At 40.6% G+C, this 24817-nt stretch overlaps 1 protein-coding gene across 1 annotated transcript; it reads left to right on the top strand.

Annotated features, from left to right (window-relative positions):
- On the top strand, positions 1 to 22427 carry ugt8 (UDP glycosyltransferase 8). The gene is made up of 6 exons (XM_083909222.1): positions 1 to 135; positions 10112 to 10941; positions 13181 to 13323; positions 18955 to 19031; positions 19813 to 20032; positions 20996 to 22427. The coding sequence occupies exons 2-6, from the start codon at positions 10114 to 10116 to the stop codon at positions 21375 to 21377; spliced, it is 1650 nt and encodes a 549-aa protein (XP_083765348.1). The 5' UTR covers positions 1 to 135; positions 10112 to 10113; the 3' UTR covers positions 21378 to 22427.
- The last annotated feature ends 2390 nt before the right edge of the window (positions 22428 to 24817 follow it).

Genomic DNA, 24817 nt, shown 5'->3' with positions numbered 1-24817 from the left:
CGGGGACACGTCCACAGTCCTCTTCACCGGTCGACCTCATCTTTCCCCCCCCGGACACTTTCAGCTCTCTTCCAACACACAATTAGGACTACTTCAGTTTTCCAACCGCCCGTCAACTTCTCACTGAGTCGTAAGGTAAGGCTAAAAAAAATGGGGGGGGGTGAAAAATAAGCTAGCCAGGTGTGTGTCACGACAGGTGCAGCAGCGGCACCGAAACCTGCTTTTCTCAAACAGAAAACTCACTTTTCCGTACTTACTTACTTTCTTTATATCTATCAAAAGTGATTTAATAATATAGACATTAAAACTCTTTGCTAGCGCTTCCCCCACCCCGTAGTTTGGACTTAACTCTCAGGGCACGAGAGCCGCAACCTCCTGAGACACAGGTGTATTCAGGTTGCTGTGTTGCGTTCACGTACTTTACGTAAATTATCAGGCAGTTTGTTATTACCATGTAGTATTGGTATTAAAACAATGCGAATCCCAAACACATCTAAACTATATTGACTGTACAAATATATGTATATGTATATGTATATGTATATGTATATGTATATGTATATGTATATGTATATGTATATATGGGGCACCACAAGCTTTTTTGTTTTTATGTCCTGTCATTGGCATTAGGTTTGTAATGGTCTTATATATTGCTGTCAAAGAGTTATAACATATAACATACATAACATATTTATGTAATGCTCACACCTTTTTCACAGCATATATATATATATACATATATTCATACATATATATACACATACACATATACATATATATACACATACATATATATATATATATATATATATATATATATATCTTAGAGCTGCAACTAACGATTATTTTCGTAATCGATTAACCTGTCGATTATTTTCTCGATGAATCGTTGTCAGAAAATGTTAAAAAACGTTGATCTGTGTTTGTCAAAGCTGGAAATGACGATGTTCTCGAAAAAGCCTCGTTTTGTCCACAAACCAAAATGATTCAGTTTGAATGATTTCTTTGTTATGTGGAGCAAAGAAACCAAGAAAATATTCACATTTAAGAAGCTAAAACAATTTGGAAAATCATGTTTTGATATATAAAAAAAGCTTCAATCCATTATAGCATTATATGGCATTATAGCATTGTTTTAATCAATGAATCCAGTCATGGCTCGCTGACTCTCAAATGTCACTTTATAATTCCATTACACCCATTGGTTTGCTGTCAAACTCCACATGCTCACTGGGCTGTATTGTGTGTTCAGAGAGTTAAGTTAGAACCACACCCCAAAGCCTGTTAAACAGTGAAGACTCATGCAAAACGATCACCTGATGTTTTTTTTTTTTTTTTTTTAATGAAAAATCTGCAGGGAACAGGTGAAGAGCCCAATTTGTACCTTTAATTCTAAAGTGCATGGCAGTTAAGATTCATTGAGAGATGAATTGAATCCCAGTTCAGTGTTGTTTGAGCATTCAAAACGCCTGTATTTGTTGTGGGCAGTGCCTTTGACCAGGGATAAAAGGGATAGAATTTGCTTAGACAGGGAAGATCTGTCACTCAAACGTTGTGTACACAATTATTTAAGTTGTTTGCTTATTTTCTATAGTGAATGTCATCCTTAGGATAACTGCCCTGGCTACATACACGTGTGTAAAACGTTTTACAGGATACAGAGGCTATAATCATTTTTAAAATTATTATTATTATTTCACCCTATCTTGCAAAGAAGCGCTGTTTTATTGAGTTTTTAGAAGGGATCTTTAAAAAGTCAAAGGATCTCGCTTTCATACAGACCCAGTCCTTTCTTTGTGTATTCAACATAAATGTCAGCCACCGACTCAATTTAGTTTCACTGAAACACTGACCTAGAATGAACCACACAAAGTCACTCATACACATATCTCGAGTAGTAGTTTAGTTTGGACTTGTGTGCTCAATCCATTATAAATGAACGTTTTCTTTAACTACAGATTTGTATGTAAAACAAAATATACCATTCTCATTCTCGAGAGCTCCTTTGCGTTTCCTGTTGCCGATAGAAATTCTTTGTCTGTGTCTGTTGGCTCCAATTTATGTCGCTTACCGTTCTATTGCTATATAAAAAAGGATCACGACCGCAACTAGCTATGTGCACATGATAAGTCAAAGCCTGTCTGACCTGTTTCTGTGTGTCGATGGCTCCACCGTGGAGGTGGTATGAGAGATGAAACAGTATCGAAGGCTACAGGAAACATTTCATTGAAAAAAAAAAAAAAAAAAAAAAAATCCTAATTTGTTCTTCAAATGGAATGCGGAATTTCTGTTTGGTCTGTATTGTTGACTTGATGAGATGTTGTGCTGAATGCCCTGTAGGCTATCTTGCAAATGACATTGTATGCCCAAAGTTATGTGTTGGAACAAAAGAGAAATAACAGTATGAATTTCTTTTTATACGATGTGAGAGAATGAGTAGTGTTTTCTCAACATGTTATACGATAAGAAAAGAAGACCTCTCTTATCGTCATCATGTTTTCTTCTTGTCAATTGCTGACAAAGCGTGAAGAGATGAGGGCAGGCTAAAAGAGCATGTTGTTATCATAAACAACTCTTGTCCCATGCATGACAAAGGAAAACCATTGCGCTTTTTCCACTTTCTTTTGTCTTCTACAAAACTCAAGATCTAAATGCTCTACACTCTTAGAAATAAGGGTTCCAAACGTGTTCTTCTACAAGGGCCGAGGTTCTACCTGGAACCATTTGCTTCCTTTCTCAAAGAAAGGGTTTTTCAAGAGTTCTTGGTTACATTAATGGTTCCAGTAAGAACCATTTTGATCCAGAGAACACTTTAAAGCCCCTTTCCTGAATAAAGGGTTTTAAAAGGGTTCTTGGGAGGGTGCGATCCCACCTGGAACCAAAAAGGGTTCTCCTATGAGGACAACCCAAAGATATAAAACCTTTTATGGTTTTACTTAGCACTTTTATTTCTAAGAGTGTAGACCTGCTTAACTTTTATACAAAGTACTATTTTAGCACCCAACCTTCTGTAGACTTTCAAATATGAAGAGTCAAGATTTTGTTTATCATCATTCTGCCGTTTCTCACTACACTACACAGTGCTAGAGTAGAACCATATAAGGTTCTTCGGCTTGTCCTAATAGGAGAACCCTTTTTGGTTCCAGGTGAAACCTTAGTGTTACCAAGAACCCTTTCAAAACCCTTTATTCAGGAAAGGGGCTTTAAAGGGTTCTCTCGATCAAAATGGTTATTACTGGAACCATCAAGAACCCTTGTAAAACAAATGGTTCCAGGTAGAACCTCACCCCTTGTAGAAGAACACTTTTGGAACCCTTATTTATAACAGTGTAGCTCATATGTGTAATGGTAAATGGTCTGTATTTATTTATATAGCACATTTCTGCTCTTGGCGACCATTTAAAGATGCTTTACCCTACAGGCAACGGGTAGTTTTGAATGTAATTATCATAAAGTCTTGGTTTTTCAATAAAAAAAATCAAAACAAAAACAATGACTGTCAGACTAACCTTGAAGGGAAAAAAAAAACCCTGATTGGACTGTGTTGTGTTTGACTCGCGGAGCTCACGAACCCCCTGCTGTGTTAGCAGCACAGCTGCTCCCCCCCTGCTGTGCTATATCAAGAGAATATTGGTCATGATTGTGGCATTAGAGAGCGATCATCACTGCATCATCATTACCGTCACGTGTCACTCTAAATTGTAGAGCTGTAGTAATCGAGACCGACACCGGTCTTGACTACTTTTGAAGGTCTTGGGCACCTTTTTACTCGATTGGAACAATCAAGACCACAACTGATGTATTTAGAGGAGTTTTTATTGTTAATAGATGGAAAACTTATATCCTCAACTGCAACAACTATTGGGCATGTTGAAGTAGAGTTAAGACCATTTATATGCAATTATCTAAAAGAAAAATACACAAACTCTATGGAGCGTGATACCATGACGGTTTGTGTGGAGTTTGCATGTTCTCTCTGGGTTCTCCGGCTTCCTCCCACAGTCCATATTAGGCTAATTGAACACTCTAATTTGACTAAGTGTGAATGTGACAAGTGAATGCTTGTTGGTCTTGATGGACTGACAGCTTGTCCAGGGTGTGTCCTGCCTTTTGTCTTAGGTCAGCTAGGATTGGCTCTCAGCATCTTCAGCTCTGCCACCTGTCTTTTAGACAGTGCTCGTGTCTCCAGGGTATAATATGGAAAAGGAGAATTTCATTGCAGAGATAACATGTTTAAGAGAACATAAATGACCTCACTGCCTTCATGTAGCACTTCCCTTTCACTTTTGTTGCTGTCCTTCTGTTACACAGCACCCCTGACACTCGTCTCCACCCACTCCACACTGCATGTACTCTTGTCTTCACCTCTCTTGGATGTTATTTTTGAACTCATCCAATCCAATTGCTGCTTCTACTCCTTGCATCTTCACCATAGTACCCATCTCACTGTGACAACACGATTATGGACAACTGGTTTGATTTTCAATAACAGAAAACAAGTGGCAGTTTAGTGGCACAAACGGCCCGATTCTCAATTTTTGCCCATGCAATTTAATGCAAATAAAGGGCAATTTCCATAAAACATAGTGCCCTATACAACAAACAAATCCATGTAGTAGCTCTTATAATGTGCTTTTGAATCACTGATTACATTACATACAACTATTTATCTATATGATGTACTTTATTATGACTTGTATTTCAGTATGCTACATGTTTTATTTCCCCTCTCTGTCCCCACCCTGATCCGCTTATTGTTTTGCATTGTTTAATTCGCTTAATTCACACAATTTCCTCATCCCTCCCTGTGTGCTCGGTAACCAGACTCCAATGTTAGTAACTCAAGTCATGATGCATCACGGGCCCTCAGTAGACACTGGTTGGTTTCTATAGTTACCAACAACAGTCTGGACTGAGAGGTGTTGTTAACGATATCCTAGGGACAATACTGAACTGTATGTGTCCGTATTGAGTCCTTTTCCTACCAGGCCACAGGTCTTTTCAAAGAGAAACGCCATATTATGTGCGAACAGGTGGTTGGTATACTATAATCCTGTGCAGATGCTATCTTAAGAAACAATAGGCCAGGCCCTTTTGTGTAGATTCAGATGGAATGGTAATGGCATCATCAGAGAATACTCAACTGTAGGTTGTCAGGGCTTTATTTCCTCCTTACCACACTAATCGGTAAAGCAAACACTATGCAAGCTTCAAAGACTGTTTCAAAATAATCTGGATGAATCTCTGACTTGTGGAAGAGGTGTGATACTTAATGATTGTCAGTAGGGATTCTAATGATTGACCATCAGTTAGTTAATTAAGCATTTTAGGTTAACTTCACCCAAGATCTTTGACCTTGGCCCTGAGCAATAGGAAGATCTGCCTATTTAAACATTAAGAGACAGGAAGCCAAAGTACGTCCAACTCAAGACCTTTTATTTATGTAAACTCTGACATATTGACCTTCACTTAAAGAACTGTACAAAACCCCAACACATTTTATGATCAGTAGATCATATGTAATGCCACTGATAAGAGTTAACTGTGAAGTGCTTATTGTTGTTAAGAGAGCAGCGGTGCCTTCAAGAGCCTCTTGTGTGAGTGGGGATCAAGGTGACGGTCGAGCCGAGAGACGGTCTGTGTTGTGTTGTGTGAGAGACACGTGAGGCCAGCGACTGCAGAGTTTTGTGTATTGCTCTTTGCCCCCTGGGATGAAAGAAATGCCAGACTCCTCTCTCGAGAGAGCATTGCGTCTGTGTGTTCACTATCTGTCTGTTAGAGAAAGGGAGTTTGTCTGAAGTAGCTATAGCTCTGGCCCTGGAAGTTGCAGCTCCCCTATGCTTTCCGACTGTAGTCTGAAGTTAAACAGGGAAGTTAAGCCTGCTGCCATGTACACGTACACCATTATATAACTTATTGGTCGCTTTCACGCATACGACGACAGTACTACAGTTGATTCAAGAGAGAAGAAGGCGATCACAAAACCTTCATACACTCTTAGAAATAAGGGTTCCAAAGGGTCCTTCTACAATGGCTGAGGTTCATTTGCTTATGAAAAACCCTTTCCCGAAAAAAGGGTTTTCAAGGGTTCTTGGTAACACCAATGGTTCCAGTAAGAACCATTTTGATCCAGAGAACCCTTTAAAACCCCTTTCCTGAAGAAAGGGTTTTAAAGGGGTTCTTGTTGGAACCCTCCAAAAGGGTTCCAGGTTGAACCTTTATAAAAAGGTTCTACCTGAAGCCAAAACGGGTTCTCCTATGAGGACAAGCTGAAGAACCTTATATGGTTCTACTTAGCACTTTTATTACTAAGAGTGTAGACATTTATGAGGCATACTGTAAGGTGACTGTGATTCATTTATTCAATTATTTTTGGGATCAACTGGAAAAGTCCTGAAAGATCCGACTCCTGAACTAGAGGATTTGTATATTTCCCAAGGAAAAGCAGTTGGGAAATCTGAAATATTGCGCTCTAATGCATGTTTGGGATGCCACAGACTCACTCTGTGCAACTACATGCATGTTAAAAGTCAGATTTTAGTATAATTGTGTGTCATTAAAGTCAAACTATTCTTAGTTAGACTACCATACTTACATCATTTTATTCAAAGTCTGATTACTGTGTGTGGCTAGTCCCTGATATGGTCAGGGGCATACTCTTGGCCTGGTGATGTCATGTGTCATATCTGTTTCTAATCTGGACGTTTATGATGCAGTGCTCTTTGACCATATGCCTGTTTTCTCTTTGATAGTTCTCTCTATCTGGTCCGATTAAAGCCTGCACGTCTGCTTTTCTGTTTACCTCTGCGTTTAAAGCTGGCGTCCGGATAATTTCGTAGTCCTCTTCATTAAATACCAAGGAGTTGACCTCGTACTTTCACTCCACCCTGTGCGCAGTAACCCTGGATGCTGCAGTTCCACTTAAAACCCAGGCACCCGAAAAAAACCTACACCTCAGCCCTGGTAGAAATGATGTCACCTGAGCTGTCAGACTTGGTGCAGGAGAGCAAACGAGTCGAAGAAAGACGAGCCGCGGGTGTCTCTTGGTGTGCTAAAAGACAGCTGACGACATTACAGTACACAGTTAAAGCCCCAAAAAAAGGACAATATTTTCCAGAGGTCGTTGCATCAAATTGTTAAAAGCGTTGTGTCCTTGTGTTTTGGCATCATCACTTCCATTCTTAATGCTCCCCAGTCTACGGGTCCAGTTGTTGAGTAGTTCAAGCCTGTATCCCTATCCACTTTAAAGATGTTGTTGTTTGTTTATACGTGTCTTTGTGTAAGAACCTCAGGAGGATAGTGCTTTTACAGTATTAGAATTGAATACTGCTAAACATTAGGCAGGCCTAATCACTTCCTGTCCTAAAAACGGCTTTAAAAATACCTCTGTTCTCTGTGGCTTTATGTTTGGATATTTTGCACGATTATCATACAGCACGTGGGTCAAAGGTTTTGTTTTAAACGTGCTTTATAAATCAATTGGATTGGATTGATATTACGTACTCATTCTGTTGTCTTTGATCCGCCCTCTCCATTCATTCCCTTTGGGAGAAAAGTAGACAAATCAAAAAATGTGAAACTGTAGCCAGAAATGAGCTGAAAACCGTCCCCTATGATTTGTTGAAGGGTCATCCATTGTCTACGGCTTTATCCTTCACATGCAGGTTCCAATGATGCCAATCTCAGCTGATATAGGGCGGGGTACATGGCAATAATAATAATAATAAGAAGAAGAAAAAGAAAAACAATAGTTGTCTGAAGATGGACTGAAAAAAACATAGGATGAAGCCTGAGGCGCTTGAAGCTCGTGCTCCTGTTGCGTCCGCTGTTAATAAGCAACCAAAAACCTGGTAGCTGCTATGACAACTGAATGAATTAACACATTATACTAAGAAATATAATCAAAACAATGGATTATCAGCACTGCGTTTCCCTCACACCAGCTTCTGCAGCTTGACGCATGAATTGCATGAACTCAAAAACCTTCCTGTGTCGCTGTGCATCCTCTCCTTTACCAACTAATTCAGCTTTCTCTGGATAATGGGGAGTTTGACCTACTTCTCTGGCCCGACAAGCAAAGGTTGAGCACGTTGAAAGCACTTGCTTCTTTTCAAAAAGTTTTTACAGTATATGTTCAGCATGTAGTGTGAAGCTGCTGCTGCTGCTTCTTCTAATAATTTCCGGCAGACTTCACACTGCAGGCGCAATCCTGCCCTTCACAGTTCAAAGTCCTAAATCACCATAATATAAGTCCATAATTCTATACTGTGTCACTTTCAATGAATGAGGCCTCAAAGGCCTTGAAAGTTTTTTGTTTTTTTTTCAATATGAAAGACTCAAAGGATCGGAATGGTGTATGCACAGAGGCTTTTGTAACTGAATCTTTTTGTATTTGAACAGCCTCATTATTCTATAGGTTTTCGAATGCATTTAGCAGTGTTAAAAACCAGGTTACTAAGGTGACACCTGTGTATCCCAGAGACACCTGTGTGTCATAAGAGAGTGTTTCTTTTCCACATATGGATTGGACTCTCGAGTCACATCTCGATCCATATTTGATTTTCCATTTCCCAAGTATCCGGTGGAATAAAATGCACAGTGAACCTTTAAACTCCCTTATAAGAGAGATCTTTCCACTTACATTCCACTGGTTACGTATTTGTCACAGTTAGGCAAGAGTCCTCTTTCACGGTCAGTGCACAGCAGTTTCCTTTGGCTTTGTCTGAATGCGTTGTACTCGTAAACTTTATATTGGTTGGAATGCAATGTAATAACTTAAGCTCATGTGAGATTTGGAATGCTCTTCCAATGTTTTGAGTTTTTTGGTGCATCACTTTCTTAGTTCTTTTATGTCAAGAGTCATAAACACAAAAACAACACAGGTGATTAAAAGGATATTTAAAGACGTTTCCAGTGTCCAAGTGTCCAAGATTAGACCAAGTGAGAAGGAGAACGAGTGTAGGCATAGTGCACAAAGGCTATAATACGGCCCCAAGATACCGAGATAATAGGTCATTGTGTTGGCTAAAAGAACATGAAGGTTTAGAATGACGTTGGTGCGACCCACACCATGTCATGAAAACTGTGCACGATGACCAGGGACGAAGAGAAAATCCCAGAAATTCCTGGTGGAATGATATTGTACCTGCTCTTCAACGCATCGATGGAAATCAACATGGTACCTTTTGTTAGACCACATTAAAAAAGTTGTACACTGAAAAGATGTATGTTGAAGCACAAGCTTATTACCCTTTACACCCAAAAGAAGAATTAGTAGGCAACCACTGTGCGGAATACAGGGGGGTCTAGGGGGGCTAGACCCCCCTGATTAACACTTGATACACCCTGAAAGGCTCAAAGGCAAAATTTGAGGGGGGGGTCTAAACTAGGGCTGGACGATTAATTGAATTTTATTCATGATTTCGATTTTCTCACGATCATAAAAACATTATAATCGAAGAAAAACGATTAATGCGCCGCACGGCGCGGTGTGTATGTAAATTCCTACGCTAGAAAAACACCTTGAATGCACCCGTGTTCAATTTGACGGACGTTTAGGGAAAGGAAATTGTTTGCAAAGTTTCTGGCGCTGTCGTGTCTGCTCCTCAAGGCAACGCGACCAACTTATTGGTTATTATGTATTATGTATTTTGTATTTTTAATATTTTAATGAATTGCTTTCCAAATGGCGCTGTGGAAAAGGCCCACACAAGCCCACATCTGACAGGGAAAATAGCCAATACTGCAGTGTGGCACCTGGGCTGGTGAAACAGTATTGTGCAACAAATGGGAGATGGGATTATTTATGGGTATTTCGCACACTGTAGGCAACTATAACAAAACGGGTATATTCCACATTCAAATCATCAAGCATTAATGACAAAGTTGACAGAGCATCCCTGTGCAGACAGGATTTACAATCAGTAAACATTTTCTGTTTTGATAGCATCTTTAACATGTTAATTATTTTCTATCCAACTCTGTGCGAATGCCCACGAAAAACCTAATCATTTTAATTCAAAAATGCGATGTCTTCGATTAAATGTGTATTGTTTTTATAGCTTTTCATTGACATGCATTGCTAACACCACTTGTGTCTTTATTATTTCAGCCATGCTACTACCCTCGTCTTTATTCCTCCTACTTGGCCTCCTCAATTGGTGTCCCGGTGCATCATGTGCAAAAGTGATCGTGGTCCCGCCCATCATGTTTGAATCACATCTCTACATCTTCAAGACTTTGGCAACGGCTCTTCTCCAGGAGGGCCACGAGAGCCATTTTTTGGTGTCAGAAGGCCGCGAAGTGCCCGACTCGCCTGACTACCACTTTCAGCGATACACCGGGATCTTTAACAGCAGCACGGCTGACAATTTCCTCCAGTCCAAAGTCAGTAACATCTTCTCGGGCCATCCGACTTTTCTGGAACTGTTTGACATTCTTGACCACTACTCTCAGAACTGCGACGCCGTCGTTGGCAACGCTGAGGTCATGACCCGCCTCAAGGAGGCCAAGTTCGACCTGCTGCTCGTGGACCCCAACGAGATGTGCGGTTTCGTGATCGCTCATATCCTGGGCGTGAAGTACGCCGTGTTCAGCACGGGTCTGTGGTACCCCGCCGAAGTCGGCGCCCCGGCCCCGCTGTCCTACGTACCCGAGTTCAACTCGTTGCTGACGGATCGCATGTCTCTGCTGCAGAGGATCACAAACACTGCTGTTTACCTGGTGCAGCGATTCGGAGTCCACTATATCGCGTTGCCCAAGTACGACAGGATTATGAAGAAACACGGAGTGAAGCCGCAAGTCGCTATGGCCGACTTGGTCCAAGGCAGCCGGCTGTGGATGCTGTGTACCGACATGGCCCTGGAGTTCCCCAGGCCCACGCTGCCACATGTGGTGTATATAGGAGGCATCCTCACCCAGCCCCCCAACCCACTGCCTCAGGTTAGTACTGATAAGTACCAGAAGTTGTTATGTTATCCACAAAAGGACTTCTTGTAGCGTGTTTTGATAATCTGTGTGTCCAAGGGAGTAGGAGTGGTTGATATAGATAACATCTTTCACAGTGCAAGTCATTTTATACCCTGTTATCATTTTACATATTCTTTATTCTCATGATAAGTAAACTGGCATTAATGTCTGCTGTTGGTGCTTCACATTAAATTCCTGTAGTATTTAATGTAATCTTTAATCAATCCTGATTATTAATATGCAGCTCAAAACAGAGGGAAAACAATGGAGACTAAAATACTAACCCTAACCCTAAGTAAGTGAATCAGTAGGGCCCTATAAATAATATATTATGTCCAACAGTTCATATCCGAGCAATTAACACACATTTATCCTTCAAGACTGTCCTATTAATCCTCTGACATCCATATTTCCCCCATGACGTGCTTTCATTGGGGTTGTGTTGTAAAATAAAACGAGGGCTCTGTGCGACCGGTGACGTAAAACAGCACAATGCCGACATGATGCAGTGTTTGTGAGACCATTGCAAATGTGTGGTAATTTCTTTTTCAACGAGTTGAAAAGTTAAACATTGGTCACAGTTATGTCTCATACCCCCCCCATTGAATTGGAAATCGATAAAATAATGTCTCAGCAAGTCAGCGTTTTTGTGTCTGCACTTGCTTGTTCCCATTGTCTTCGGCTACCACTTCGTATCACATTCCGCTACAAAGCGAGCCTTTATAGATGACGGCGGTGGTGAGGATGGGTTTGGGTTGAATGGACATGGTAGGGTTTTTTTTTTTTTTTTTTTGATCAGAGAGGAAGGGGATTCATGGAGAGCAGAGGCGGGCGGTGACGGGGCTTAGTCCAGCATTCGCATGCCGAGGGCGCAGGCTGTCGGTATCTACTGCAGAGGATTTCGGAATGCCGTCCCTGCCAATAGAGAGCATTGTGTCGCGCTGTGTGGACGGAGTTATAATGGAAGTGGAGGGAGAACGAGGCCATTGTTCCGGGCAGGGTGCTGTGGACACTAAGACTCTTTTATGGGGTCACTGAGGCTGCGTTGTAGAGACAGTAGGGTTGTGCAGCTGGGACACAGAGCCCAGTGTGCCCCTTAGGCTGCTCCGTGCCAGGTCCAGCCTTAGTTGCCGCAGCTGGACTATTGGCGTCCCTCCCAAATTCGGCCTCCGTTTCTGTCACTCCAACATGGCCGCTCCCAGAACTGTCCACACCCGCTGTCAGTCCATGTGACCTCACTTAGCTTTCCTCAAATTAGTGTTGTATTTAAAAAAAAAAAAAAAAAAATTCAAGGATTTTCTTATCATCCAATAGCCTTTTAACGCGATCAGCAAACACAACGTACCATTGGAACACTGGAAATGGGCCTCTATACACTCTTAGAAATAAAAGTGCTATATAACCATATAAGGTTCTTCTGCTTGTTCTAATAGGTGAACCCTTTTTGGCTCCAGGTAGAACCTTTTTATAAAGAACCCTTTTAAAACCCTTTATTCAGGAAAGGGGATATAAAGGGTTCTCTGCATCAAAATGGTTCTTAGTGGAAACATTAGTGTTGCCAAGAACCCTTGAACAACATTTTCTTCGGGAAAGAGTTTTTCAGAAGCAAATGGTTCCAGGTAGAACCTCAGCTCTTGTAGAAGAACCCTTTTGGAACCCTTATTTCTACGAGTGTACACCTATGTATATTTTCCATTAAAAAACAGACATTTGTCGCTAGAATAGTCTTTTACCACATTAACAATGTATAGAGTGTATTTCTGAATAATTTAATTCAAGGTTCAAGGTTTTTATTTGCCATTTGAGCTTAAACAGACAGTCCAAGCACATTGGAAATTTTGTGCGGGTTCTGCGAGTCAGTTTTAAGAAACAGGAACACAAACTTAAGTATAAATATGAATATAAATATAGAGCACAATCTATACAGAGTATAAAAAAATATTAAAATATAATGTAAAAGAAGATGTAGAAATGTAAAAAAGAATAACAAATATACAGCAACTTTATAAGAGAGAGAATTGCAGTTTTGCACTGGGATGTATTGCACATTTATCAGGGAGAAGAGTGAAATTGCACAGAATATTACACATTGCACATTCATTTGAAAAAAAAAAAGCTTTTCCTTCAAAAATGAGGACATTTCTAAGTGAGCCCAAACATTTGAATGGTAGTGTAGGTTTTATTTAATCGTTTTCCTCTTGTGTTTCTCCAGGATTTCGAGGCATGGGTGAATGACACAGCGGAGCATGGCTTTGTGGTTGTGTCGTTCGGAGCCGGGGTCAAGTACCTCTCTCATGACATCGCTCACAAACTGGCAGGAGCCCTCGCCAGGTTGCCCCAGCGCGTCGTCTGGAGGTAAAGTATCTATTTTCTCACTTTGACCCCCGCTTTGTGCACACATCTGTCCGCGGCGCTGGATGTGAACGCTCTTCGCTGTGTAAATAAGTGGAACATAAACCCGCCGGCATCTGCTGCACTAGTTATACTCCGGGTTACTTATTATGAAATAAACGTGTTTATGCTCTGTGACAGACTTCAGCCTCAAGAGGCCAAAGTACAGGTCAAAGTAGGATTTGCTTCAGGTAATTTCAGGTTATCAGGTTGATCCAGCATAATTCTAAACACTAATCAGTCATTCTTTATTCTCTCCAGTGAAGCACAGATGCATTTCCACACTACAGTATATGCACAGAAAAACAAAACATAGGCCAAATTAAAGAAGAAGACATCAAAAGCATGAATAAAACATTTATTTCTTGCATGCACTGTGTCATACACGCAGTTATCTCCTTGCTCAATGTCAATCAACACTGAGCAATTTATGATAATAAGGAAGTAGTTGTTAAAATTGTGGTTCTCTCACGCTACTCCCTCTTTAAAGAAAACAAAAAAAGAATCTGTCTCCTGTGTGTGTGTGTGTGTGTGTGTGTGTGTGTGTGTGTGTGTGTGTGTGTGTGTGTGTGTGTGTGTGTGTGTGTGTGTGTGTGTGTGTGTGTGTGTGTGTGTGTGTGTGTGTGTGAGTGCATTAGAGTAAAGAGCATGGTTACACCTTGCGACAGCCGTGCCAGTCAAACTCAAACTCAGTCAGCGCCGCATCACCTCCGTCTCCAAAAACAATGATAACAACCCCAGCAATTAACAGAGCCATTGTTCCACTTTTTAGGCAGAGTTGCATAAAAGTGATTCATCCAGATGCAGATAATAACGTGTAGTAGGTGTCATTACAGTGGCGTGACCCACATGACACTGGAGGTCATCGGTTTCAGCCAGTAAATACGCACTAAAGAGGCCAATAAATGTACCAGACTTTCATAGTAGACGATCTAGTCTCTGGGCAGTTTTACCAAGTCATTCGTAAACCGACAGCTCTGTTTTTCTGCATTTCTGTGTTCCACTTCCATTTTTTAAATTCAGTTTCAGTTCAGTGTTCACTGTTTTAAGAACATAAAGCAGTCAGAAGTAGACCAATTAAAGTGCAGCCTTTGCTGGAATTGATTGGAATTGATTATTTTTGTTCAGCCCTGGTCTTAAGTGTTTTTTTTTCACACTAAAAATAATTAGTGTAGAATTTGCGAACGTGGTTGAACCTGCTAAAAGAAGATGATCAACAGCATTCCCAAGCCCATTTATACCTACACTCTTAGAAATAAGGGTTCCTAAAGGGTTCTTCTACAAGGGCTGAGGTTCTACCTGGAACCATTTGCTTCTGAAAAACCCTTTCTTTGGGAAAGGGTTTTTGGAATATGTAAATGCTAATGGAATATGTACATAGGTGTACACTCCTAGAAATAAGGGTTCCAAAAGGGTCCTACTACAAGAGCTGAGGTTCTACCTTGAACTTCTGAAAAACCCTTTACCGAAGAAAGGGTTTTCAAGGGTTCTTGGCTACACTAATGGTTCCAGTAAGAACCATTTGGATCCAGAGAACCCTTTATACCACTTTCCTGAATAAAGGGTGTTAAAAGGGTTCTTGGTGGAACCCTACAAAAGGTTCTACCTGGAGCCAAAAAGGGTTCTCCTATTAGAACAAGCATAAGAGAACCTTATATGGTTCTACTTTGCACTTCTATTTCTAAGAGTGTAGGTTTACATCGTGTTTTTGACCAGTGTTAAGGTGACATAATGTGTACGTGCTGCATTGTAACTGCTCCTCAGATCACTAGAGTGCAGACTGTAGAGTTCAGCATTAATTGATGACATGATGTTCTTCATAGTTATCTAAACGGTGCCACTGACAGATACTGTAGGTGCGATGGAAATCTTATCTCTAGCAATCATTGACACGGAAGAGTTCCAAAACAGGTCTGCTGTGCGGTCACTGTTTATGACCGCACAGCAGGAAAAATGCTCAAAGTAACAGGCGGTGGGGGAAAGTGAGACTGAGCCACAATGGTTGACATCTGACCCACGAAAGTGTTAATCTTTAACTCTCATTTCACTATGTTTAAATCGACCGCATTCACTCACACCATTACCATTAAGGCTTTCGTCAATTTTTGTGACCCTGACATCCAGATTGACTGATGTCTAATCCATACACACTGTGCATGTCAAGATATTCTGGTATCTGACCATAGGCTCGAGTACATATTTTAAAAATTTGTCCCCCCAAATAGTCCCTTACTTCTATGCCCATATCTATAAAGCTGGGCTGTGTTAATGGTTAACCTGTCCCTGTTTGCAGAGCTTATAGCGGCTGGTGCATTATCATTGTATCTGCACACACACGCTTAATCCACAGATTACATCATGTCTAATTAAATGGTGAATTGATCTCTCCTTGATGACTTTGAAGTTTATTTTTTAATGTTAATTACCGTCGTTATATTGCATTACTGTCTTCTTTGCGGATTGAATCATTGATCCATTTCAATTGAATCTGCTTCACAAACTGATCCATACGCAGTATAGTAAACATTATTTGGAGATTGCTCTTTGAGGAGCTGCCGGAATGTAGCGCTTTATACTGAGAACTTTGCGGTTTTATTGCATGGAAGAGGTTATAAAATGTGTAACATATCTACAGTACGGTGCAAAAACAGTCACCACCTTTATAGTCTTATGTCATGTCTTGAACAAACCTGGTGTTACAGACTGTTTTCATGGCACATATTTGTGGAAATAGTTCAATAAACACAGGTTTTTTTTACCAATGATATTAATTATCACTCCAGATTTAAGTGTAAGGGTAGTTCACACATAAGTATACCTAACACTATAGTTATATAGAATAGAATAATTATTTTTAATTGAATTAATATGCTTTATCCCCCGCATTAATGGCATATATCCATATTTTTCAGTTAAATATTTACTCTGCTATACACTCTAATAAGGGCTCCAACAGTGTTCTTCTACAAGGACCAGGGTTCTACCTGGAACCATTAGTTTTTCAAGGGTTCTTGGCTACACTAATGGTTCCAGTAAGAACCATTTTGATCCAGACAACCCTTTAAAACCCCTTTCCTGAATGAAGGGTTTTAAAAGGGTTCTTGGTAACACTAACCTATGAGGAAAGCCGAATAACCTTATATGGTTCTACTTAGCACTTTTATTTCTAAGAGTGTAGTTCTTTCTGCTCCATAGTTAAACAAGAGTTACCAAATGATACCAGCAAAGATATTTAGCTTTGAATAAACTACTCTACTGTAATACAAGGATGAGAAGTTAAAGATATGGTTTCGTTCCAACATATTACACTTTTGACATAAAACAATCGAAAATAGAAGGACTTCCTCGAGTGTGAATCATTATTTTGGTGTAGAACAACGATGCTTGTGCTGTAAACACTTGCGAATCACTGAGTTGTAGGTTTTGAGTCACTGATTGGACTCGGGAGGATCAGACCGTGTGGTATGAAGTGTTTGAAGTCGACGGATGTCAGAACGCTCGTCATGTGTTGTGACTTGTGTGTTGTTTTGGGTAAGAATTTCCCTGGCATGAAATCTGTTGACACGCCGAGGAAGCATTTCTTTTTTTTATGGGGCAATGGAATGAAACACACCCATTTGTTTCTCGAGCGCTGACCTGTGATCATTAGATATGACAATAATGATGAGTCACGTACAGATACGCGATCGGCTCTGCCCGGTCGGGTGAGATGAGGTGAGGTGAAATCATCCGAAAGTGGCTTCTCGCGGAACCGTCTGAACTCAGACGATGGAAAAGGAAGAGGGCCGACGAGGGACGAGGACCAAGCCAAATGAATCGTGTCATTGATAATTGGCTGCATGAATGTAGCCTTTGATTGGCAGGACGCTGAATCGGTGCTTTGTTTACGGAGAGAAAGAGATGAAATAGTTTCGGGTTTGGAGGGGGAAGGAGACGGAGAAAAATGGAGGTCGAATTGTAGCGTGCATTTGTGCAGGATAAATGCTTCCACACACGCAGCCACATACGTACATAAGCAGATGCATTTACATCACACAGCAAATGTATGGACATCAGGGTCGGGCATTTCCCAAGAGGCCACATGAGAAAGAGAGAATATTGTTGAGGGTTTGACCAATAGGCTGAGCTCAAGTCTGCTCAATGTTCATTTTATCGCTTTATAAAAAGCAGAAAATGTTATAATTTTGATAAGCTGCAAATTTAAGGATAAAATGCTGTGTTGCAATGAACGGCTCAGTAAAAACGTCCAACTCGAGCTGTGACTAACGATAATTTCCATAATCGATTAATGGTTTGGTCCATAAAATGTTGATCAGTGTTTGTCAAACCTGGAAATGACGACGTTCTGTCCACAAACCCAAAATGGTGCAGTTTTAAGAAACTAAAACAATCAGAAATCTTGTTTTAAAGCTCACATAGAGTGGTCCTGTTGCACATATATGTTAGTTATGGAGGTCTGCTTACATACATTAACTTGTTTTTATGGTCAAAAACCTCCTAGTTACTGTAAACGAGCCGATTTAAATCCTCTTTTCTGACGCTGTTCCTGCCCGAGATTACAATAAAACACAGCGTTCTCAGCAGTGGCTGAAACTGTTTGTTTAGAACCTTCAGGGCTTCTTAAACAAGGTAATGACGCAGATACACACTAAAAAAACAGCGTTAATTTGAACTTCCGGTCTAGGTCCGCTTTAATCATGAAAAAGCGATAAATAATCGATTAATTGTTCCAGCTCTACGTCCAACATCCGAAATTCCCCAAAAACAAAATGTGCATGCCAATATTTGTGATGAATCGCCATTCCAGCTTCTTTCTCTGCTTCGGTCCCTGGACTTTTTTAATGTAAAGAAAAAGTCCTCTGGAATCAAGTTAACAGATACTTCTAATGCTGGATAACCAGACATTCCAGTTCCCCCCCCCCCCTGCCACCAACTGAGGAATGTGGCCAAATGGGCAAAGCATGAGGATAGTGGTTAAGCAAAGAAGACGTAAGAGTCTTTTCTCCTTTGAGTCTCAAGTCAATCGTTAACTGTTGAGAGTACGAGGCGCCATTGTTTTCCCAACGTCGCCGTCCGACCGCAGTCTTGTGTCACTCGATACTTTAATAACGCCGCTGCATCGCGTGACACTATTGTAGGATTTTTTTTTTTTAATGACGCGAATGTTATCAATTGACCGTCATCAAACTTTTAAAGCGGTGTAACATTTACACGTGGCTTCCCCCCGCTGGCAATCAGACACTTCAGAGTGTCATCGCATGATTTAGCTTTTGTTGGTTTTAATAAATGATAGATACATTTGTTCAAACTGAAATATAACATGGATATAGCATGGATGAACCAGAATTTAGCTATTGAAGAGCTACTGTATAGTGAAGACTACCTGGTTGTCATTTAGGACATTTATGAATGCATTTACTGTGACGTAATTGAAAAAAAATAAAACTTGGAAAACAAAGAACTTGACTTGATTCCACAAGGCTGAATGTCATCATGTTAGAAACAAAACGTATATATATATATATATAGCCAAAAATAGAACTAAGATGTTATATCAACTGCCTCTGATTGCATCTCCTTCCATCTTTCCTTTAGATTCTCTGGAGTACCTCCCAGTAACCTTGGCAACAACACGAAACTCGTCGACTGGATGCCTCAGAATGACTTATTAGGTGAGCGTATGTCATATCGTATCGATCTATCCTCTATCTGATCGTATTAATCAACTGAATCAACGTATGATAATATCATTTATTTGTTTGCTAAACCCTTTACCATGAACCCACAAGCTTTGCATAAGCCTGAAATGTCTTAACATCTCTGGTTCAGGACATGTTTTGACACCATGTTGATCCATTTGTTTTTTGTTTTTTTAATGCAAGACGTTCTCTGGGGTGTGTCGAGGGAGGGATTCTCTCGTACCTGTTTAATAACCTCAGCAGTGTGCAGAATGTGGCTTTGTGAGCCAGTCAGTCGTGAGCCAGAGGAATGTTAGACAACAGGGCGATATTGACAGCAAAGCATTGTCGCCCGTGACGGCGCAATCGCCCAAGTCGGTTAACCACGGCTGCAGATGCTGAGAAATATTTTTGCCTCTCAGACACGTTTAAATAGTCATAACAAAACAAATACATTTTTTTATCTCTATTTCTGTTGTAATTCTAGTGTGTGATTCATCAAAACACAAACACTGGTTAGAAAAGACACACAAAACATGCCACTTGCATAGAGCTACTTTGTCAAAGCTATTAAATAATAGGAAGTAAATGAATTCTGATTATGTGCGTCCTTTGAGGCATTAGGTTACTGGAACTGTTAAAATGCCTCACACATTGTTCTTCCTCTTAGCGGTAAGAGTTCTCTCCCACCGTCATTAGTCTGTCGTATCTATTGCACGATTTCACGAATTCAAAAAAACCCAAAAAACTAACGAATACACTTCTCTCGCTCCAGGCCACGCTAACACCAGGGCCTTCCTGAGCCACGGCGGTCTGAACAGCATCTACGAGGCAATGTACCACGGGGTGCCGGTGGTGGGCGTGCCGCTGTTCGGAGACCATTATGACACCATGACTCGCGTGTCGGCCAAAGGCATGGGCATCATGTTACACTGGAAGTACATGACCGAGGAGGATCTGTACCAAGCCCTGACCAGTGTCATCAAAGACACCAGGTGAGATTTCCTCCATGGAGGCGCGCACACACACACACACACGCACACACACACACACAACAGCTTTGCATTATCATGTCAGTGTTCATTATTGCCATCTGGTGACTATTCATGGCATTGCAACACTTAGATTTCAGGATTTACATACAATATGTAATTCAATTATTTTAAGGGGACATATTATGCAAAATCAACTTTTAAAAAAAAATCATTTTAATACTTATATGTGGGATTAATGACACATTCCTGGAATTGTTGTCTCTAAAAAATGCGAGAGTGCAGACGAGGGCAATAGTATCCGGAAGAGCGGAAGTCGGCGAAGTGTTCTATCTTTGGATGCACAGTGCAGCACAGAGTTCTACACAAACTTCCAGCCTCAGAGGATTTACGTGCCCACTGGATAGATTTTATATACTCTTGGAAATAAGGGTTCCAAAAGGGTTCTTCTACAAGGGCTGAGGTTCTACCTGGAACCATTTGCTTCTGAAAAACCCTTTCCCGAAGAAAGGGTTTTGCAATGGTTCTTGGTAACGCTAATGGTTCCATTAAGAACCATTTTGATCCAGAGAACCCTTTAAAAACCCTTTCCTGAATAAAGGGTTTTAAAAGGGTTCTTGGTGGAACCCTCCAATAGGGTTAAAAGGTTCTACCTGGAGCCAAAAAGGGTTCTCCTATGAGGACAAGCCGAAGAACCTTATATGGTTCTATGGCGACATGCTAATGCTAATTGCTGTTAGCTGCCGGAGCTAACAGGCAGGGCGATTGAACTGCTATGGTGCTTCATCCTTCAGGTTCTTTGACCAAAGCATGTTCATGAGGACACCAGGGAACTAGGTTAACTTGTAAAAATAGGGTATACTATGTCTCCTTTAAATAGTTCATCGTGTTTTGCCCTAATAGTTTAAATGTCGTCTAATTAGACTTAATTTCTGTGTGGTTTTTGTCTCCACCTTGCACCCGAAGGTACCGCCAGCAAGCAAGTCTTCTCTCCAACATCCACAAAGACCAGCCAGGCCACCCCGTGACCCGAGCCGCGTACTGGATCAGCTACATCCTGCGCCACAACGGCGCCAGCCACCTGCGCTCGGCCGTGTACGAGGTCTCCCCCTACCAGTACTTCCTGCTGGACGTGTTCGTCACCGTGGCGGCTGCTCTGGCGCTCGCCGTCTTCGCTCTGCGCCACTTGGTGCGCCGGTTGAGAGGGAAGTCCAGGGACCAAAGCAGAGAAGGCGCCAACACCAGGGAGGACGCTAACATGGCCAACGGACATTGCCATAAGGAGAGCATGGCCAACGGGAAACACAAACGCAACGGCTCCTTGAAAAATGAGAAGAAGATTGATTAATGTTTTGTAATATGGCCAACAGAGATGAGGAAGGAGTTGCCTCCAGGACTCAGCTCTAGGTTTCTGGTTGAGTGGATTTATGCAAGCTTGAGAAGGAAAAAGCTGTTCTTAGGTCTGTGTCAAGAGGCAACTGCTACTCGGGAGTGAGCAAAAGGGGTTGTAGAAGAACACTAAACGCGTTTTGTGGGGACGGAGCGAGGAATTGGATGCTTAGAATCTGTGTGTGTGTGTGTGTGTGTGGATGTGTGTTGGTGTATGTGCACTGAGGCAAATTTAACGAAGACTTTTTTTTTTTTAACAACAACAACAACAACAACAACAGCAGCAATTGCATCGCAAAAACCAAATCGGAACGTTATCGAGGAAGAAACATCGTGGGAAAGACGCATCTGGGTCTACGTGGTGCTGTCTTCTGTCTACTACTGGAAAGATGAAGAGGGAGAAAAAAAAAAAAAAAAAAAAAAACCTGAGCGCCAACTCAACCCTCAGAACATCCTCAGAACAAAGCAAGACGACAAAAAGAATTAACTTATTTAGGATTTAATATGTTTTAACTTTAAGCTTCAAAATGGTGTCTGGTGGGAAAAAATGTAAATAGAGGACAAATCTATTTATTCCTGTAAAAAAAAAAGAAAGAATTTTAAATTATTACATGTGTTAGTGGTTTGACAACATGGTGTACACACACACACACATACACAACACTGTGTCCTTCAGTACTAGTAAAAGAATAAAAAGACAGTTGTTGACGCATCGACACAGTTATCTCCCCCTCCCCCCACAATCAGACATTTGTGACCACACTGCTGTTTTGTTTGCTTCTCGGTACGAAGACGGGTTTTTTCAGAGCTCCTGTTGATTCTGCGGATGAGCAGGGCCACTTCAGGAATGTGCTCCAGCTCATCCAGTCAGATGGTCCGCGGTGAGTCACTGACCTCTCGCTTCCGTCAGTCCCGTGTTTTAATTCTATTTATTAATCAGTGATTCATCACTTTTATTGCCATTTAAAAAAAAAATAAAAATAAAAAATGTGACTGTTGGCTCTGTACATTATACCTCTCGAGATTTTATTTGTCGTATAATTAACGTGTTTCTTACGTTTGCTAGTTTTAAAAATGCTTTCCTTCGTCGGGGTTAAAGGCCTATTTACGATTTAGATTGACATTAAACAATTCTATTAACCGTGTGGGAGCGTGAATGGTTCTCATCCTGTTTGTGTATGCAGAATACTTGAATACCACTGTGTGAGTGCATGTGTGTGATAGATAGATAGATAGATAGATAGATAGATAGATAGATAGATAGATAGATAGATAGATAGATAGATAGATAGATAGATAGATAGATAGATAGATAGATAGATAGATAGATCTTAAGCTGAAGTTTATGGATGGAACCAGGGCAGATTGTGTGTTTTATCCCTGTAAAACGCAGCTTTGTGCTTATTCTGAGTTTGTTTCATCGAATTATATTTACGGCCATGAAACATTCCTTATTTCTCTTTCAATAAGACTGAACTTAGTTGAGTTTTTTTTTTTTTTTTTTCCTAAAGCATCTCGACATAATGTCGGGGTTCACTCCATGTCTGGTTAATTAATTTAAGTGCAGTTGGAGGGAAGGGTTTAATAATAGACATGTAAATCCACTATATACACAAATTCGGGGCAGCACAAAACATTATGGGGCAAAAAGGTCGTTTTCGGTATCTCGGTTATGGACATTTCAAAGCGGCGGGTTGTCGTGAACATTGGACTTCCTGTTTGTGCTGCACACACTGTTCTCCCCAACAAATATACGCGTATTTTACAAAGTTGCACATTGCAACCTCTTTCACCTATAGACAAAAACAACACTGCAAATTCGAATCTATCGGAGAAAAACGTCCATCCTTACACCCGACCAACATTTTCCGTAGAACGCGTTTGCTATCTTGAGAGAAGCTCCATCACCCCCCCCCCCACCTTTCTCTGTGAGCTACGACACTTGCACGGCGCCCCCCCCCCCCCCCCGACCTGTTTTTAAACTGCGACTTTTATACTTGAATCATCGTCATTAGTTATAATAACCATAGCTGTTAAGTCCAGGTTGGTCCTGCAGGTGCTTCACAAGCTATGACCAGAGTCAGGAGAATATATATATATATACATACACATATATATATATATATATGTATATGTATATTAACTTCAGTATTAATGTCGTTTTTAGCTCACCTACCCGTTTCCTTTAAGTCACTGTCCTTCGGTGTTCTTGTGTCGTTTGTATTTCATCCGCTTGAGTACTTTCTTTTGCTCTGTCTTTAACAAAAAAAAAAAAAGAAGTAAATTCCACCTGTGTTTCGTCGTCGTCTCTAACTTCCTGGTGTATTCTGTGGTCTTTGTTCTTCCTCCGCCCTAAAAACAAGATGTCTCCACTTATTTTTTTTCGTTGTTGTTTTTTTTAAACTTTATTTTTTCTTTTGATTTAAAAAAAAAAAAAAGAAAAGAATGACAGAAAGTCCTCACGTTTTTCCTGTCATGTGTGTCCATGTTGTACATAGAACAATGTAAACAAAACACTAATGCTGAATAAAATTGACATATTTTGTTTGCAGAGGTGATTGAAACTTCTTTTCAAAAAAAAAAAGTTTCTTTGCTTTTTGAGTATCTGCAGATTCAGATAAGGGTTCCACAAAAAACCCTTTTGTGGAACCCTTATCTTCTACAAGGGCTGAGGTTCTACCTGGAACCATTTGCTTCTGAAAAACAAGAGAGTGCAGGCAATGGCAACAGTATCCGGAAGAGTGGAAGGCGGCCAAGTGTTCTATTCTTGGCTGCACAGAGTTCTACACACACTTCCAGCCTCAGAGGATTTACATGTCCAGTAGATACATTATATACACTTCGAAATAAGGGTTCCAAAAGGGTCCTTCTACAAAGGCTGAGGTTCTACCTGGAACCATTTGCTTCTGAAAAACCCTTTCCTGAAGAAAGGGTTCTTAGTAACACTAATGGTTCCAGTAAGAACGATTTTGACCCAGAGAACCCTTTAAAACCCCTTTCCTCAATAAAGGGTTTTAAAGGGGTTCTAGGTGGAACCTTTATGAAAAGGGTTCTCCTATGAGGACAAGCCAAAGAACCTTCTACTTTTATTTCTAAGAAATTTACAAAATTACACTCTTTTTTTCCCGTCTTTTATCTTAAAATTCTGTATGTCCATACATTTTAGCTCACATGTCGTCTGGCAGACGTTCCCCACACACATACTGGTCACATGACATTCATGTTAAATGTACAGGTTTTGGACAGGGTGTTTAAAAAGTATTAAAGGTCGATATATTCATTTTGGGAAATTGAAGGCCCTTAAAAAGTATTAAAAAGTCTTGATGAGGTATTTAATAAAGAGGTATTCAATTCTGTACATAGAGTCTTGACTGAAAAATATGCATGAATATATTTAAA

Source organism: Microchirus variegatus, assembly GCF_963457635.1.
Source record: "Microchirus variegatus genome assembly, chromosome: 23".
NCBI lineage: Eukaryota > Metazoa > Chordata > Actinopteri > Pleuronectiformes > Soleidae > Microchirus > Microchirus variegatus.
The sequence above is the reverse complement of the archived record's forward strand: the minus strand, read 5'-3'. Positions and strand labels throughout refer to the sequence as shown.

Bases quoted from the DNA above. Each gene is read 5' to 3' on its own strand.
- ugt8 (XM_083909222.1), top strand. From the start codon at position 10,114: ATGCTACTACCCTCGTCTTTATTCCTCCTACTTGGCCTCCTCAATTGG. The intron at 10,942-13,180 runs GTTAGTACTGAT...GTGTTTCTCCAG, and splicing joins CCCCCAACCCACTGCCTCAG to GATTTCGAGGCATGGGTGAA. The intron at 13,324-18,954 runs GTAAAGTATCTA...TCTTTCCTTTAG, and splicing joins CCCCAGCGCGTCGTCTGGAG to ATTCTCTGGAGTACCTCCCA.